The sequence below is a fragment of the Odontomachus brunneus genome, unplaced genomic scaffold (genome assembly GCF_010583005.1).
Source record: "Odontomachus brunneus isolate Ranch 3 - 2012 unplaced genomic scaffold, Obru_v1 Obru_scaffold_020, whole genome shotgun sequence".
NCBI classification, from domain to species: Eukaryota; Metazoa; Arthropoda; class Insecta; order Hymenoptera; family Formicidae; genus Odontomachus; species Odontomachus brunneus.
Window position 1 is genome coordinate 353071 of NW_022639470.1, and position 2258 is coordinate 355328.

The 2258-nt window shown below is 48.4% G+C and overlaps 1 protein-coding gene across 3 annotated transcripts in view; it reads right to left on the reverse strand.

Moving 5' to 3' along the window:
* LOC116842052 (T-lymphocyte activation antigen CD86-like) overlaps nt 1-2258 on the reverse strand; it is a 286780-nt gene that overhangs the window by 41333 nt on the left and 243189 nt on the right. For all 3 annotated transcript variants that reach the window (XM_032810705.1, XM_032810704.1, XM_032810706.1), the window contains one exon: nt 386-596. In XM_032810705.1, the coding sequence (XP_032666596.1) occupies nt 386-596 (211 nt within the window). The remainder of the gene's footprint in view (nt 1-385; nt 597-2258) is intronic.

The window sequence follows — 2258 nt, forward strand, 5'->3', positions numbered from 1 at the left end:
GAGAGAGAGAGAGAGAGAGAGAGAGAGAGTAGATAGAGCTGAAATAAAGAAAGAAATAAGAAAGTTGTATCATGTAAATCGATTCTCAGGAATCGATTGAGCCTGCTTGGGATTCAATCCGATCAACCGTTATAGCAGCTCAAGAAATCTGGTCTCCGATCAACGTCGCGTAAGTATACGCGACCGGTCGTGTGTTTACTTGGCGCGAGGCACTACCACGTGTCTTGATGTTTATCTGGGGATAACCCTCTCAGCATACAGCATAATTTGCACAGAATAACACATAGACTCTATTATGTTTACTAAAAAGTAAACATAATAAGACAAAAATAATAAAATAAAAAAAATTTTTTTCAGAAAAAGAGAGTGGGAGGGAGATACGCACCTACTACGCTCAGGTTGAACGCCTGACTGATCTTGGGTTCCGTCGAGACTTGACACTCGTAGATCCCGCTGTCCCGCACTTGCGGCGAGCTGATCTTCAGGGTCCACTCGTCGCTGCCATCGCTGTGCAGCGATTGAAAACGCTGGTCGTTCGTGTACGTTAGAATGCCGACAGTGAGAATATGCAAATCCCGCTGCCTGATCCACGAAACCTGCGCATCAAGAAAGACGTCTGCCATTACGGCGAGCTCTGATTACGCTAGTCGCCGTGCAAAAGTCCCGTCGTTATTTCGCGCTGACGTTTCACGTTTTATCGTGCGTTCCGCAATTTCGACGCGTTTGCTGCGAGCTCCCGCATACTTTAGCACGAGGATACGTACGAGATAGGAAATTTCGAATGCCAACAGATCTCGAAATTCCACCCCTAATCCGTATAACGTCATCATTTCTTATCAGACAAACTCTGTTGAGCCTCCACACGGTATTTACACACGAATATCCGATTGAATGTGCCACCCGTGCGAAGAAAGGATCGTCATGATCGTCGGTTTAAGTAAAGTGGAGCGTGCAAGATTCGTGGCTGCGATTTGCAACTCGCGTCGATCGCGCCTCATTTTACAAACACGAATATCCAGATACGCGTGCGCGCGCGTGCAAACGTTATTTGGGGCTCAACGGCATGACTGTAAATGGCGGGGGCGACGGGAGCTCGCAGCGAGGAGGGATAGATCGGAGCAGGGTGGGCTATAGAGTAGGATAGGGTGCGAGAGAAATTTGATTTATCGGCGATTACGATCGGTGATTGGACTCTGACGGGTTCCTGTGCGTCATGCGGTGATGCATGAGCAGCGGCCGATAACGCGTAATGTCACCATTCGCCCGGTGACCTATGCGCCTACCCGCGAAATTACTTTGCATTAGGACCGCGAGTGATGAATACCGGGTTAAACAGCGGCTCCCGTGCGAGCCGCTAATCTACCAAACTGCTCGAAAAATTGATGCCGTCAGTGCGTATTTTATGTACGTACGCACGTACGCGCGTGCGTCCCACCTTTGACCTTTTATGTGAGAATGACCGATACATCACTTTAGCACTTTCGTGTGACTGACACGCGAGTGACGGTTACGAAATGTTAACCGAATGAGCAGCGACACAGAGGTGTGCGTTTCGCTGGAGGTTCATTTTACAGCAAAAAAAACTAAAAGAGGAAAGGACCCGGGGAGAAATGAAAATGTGTGTAAATTCGGAGAAGAATAAAACTGGATTTTCGCGTTTCGGTGCAACACACGTACAAGCACGCGACACGCGCACACACAAACATCACGGTTTCCCCGTGAAGGGTTTCTTCTCTGCGGCGTAGGAATTAGATCATGTAATCATTTAACAGGTGTCAGTCAGGCGTGAATTTTCTGTCTGTACCTCTCCGACAGATTTCGTTACGAGTAACGTTTCACGCCACGATGGACACGGTCAGAGATGTCTTGATGCTAACGAGATCGTATGTTAATGTTCCGCCTCTCCCCCCTTCAAGCCGTAACTCACTAAATATGCGCGGGCGAGTGGATGCACGTCGCACCGTGAAAAGTTATACTTCACCTAGGTTAGTTTGTGAAATAAGGGAGAAGGGGAATGGAAAAACAGAAACAAAAAGATGAAGAAGAGGAAGTTCGGCTGGAAGAGCGAAGGCGTGAAGTAGGTTACCATAAAAGTGCGAGACGATGTCGCGTGAGTAAATGAAGAATGAACTCGCGCGTCACGCTAACTCTCTCTTTCTCCCTCTGAATGGTAGCGAGTGCATTAGCAGAGAGAGAGAGAGAGAGAGAGAGAGAGAGAGAGAGAGAGAGAGAGAGAGAGAGAGAGAGGGGGGGGGGAG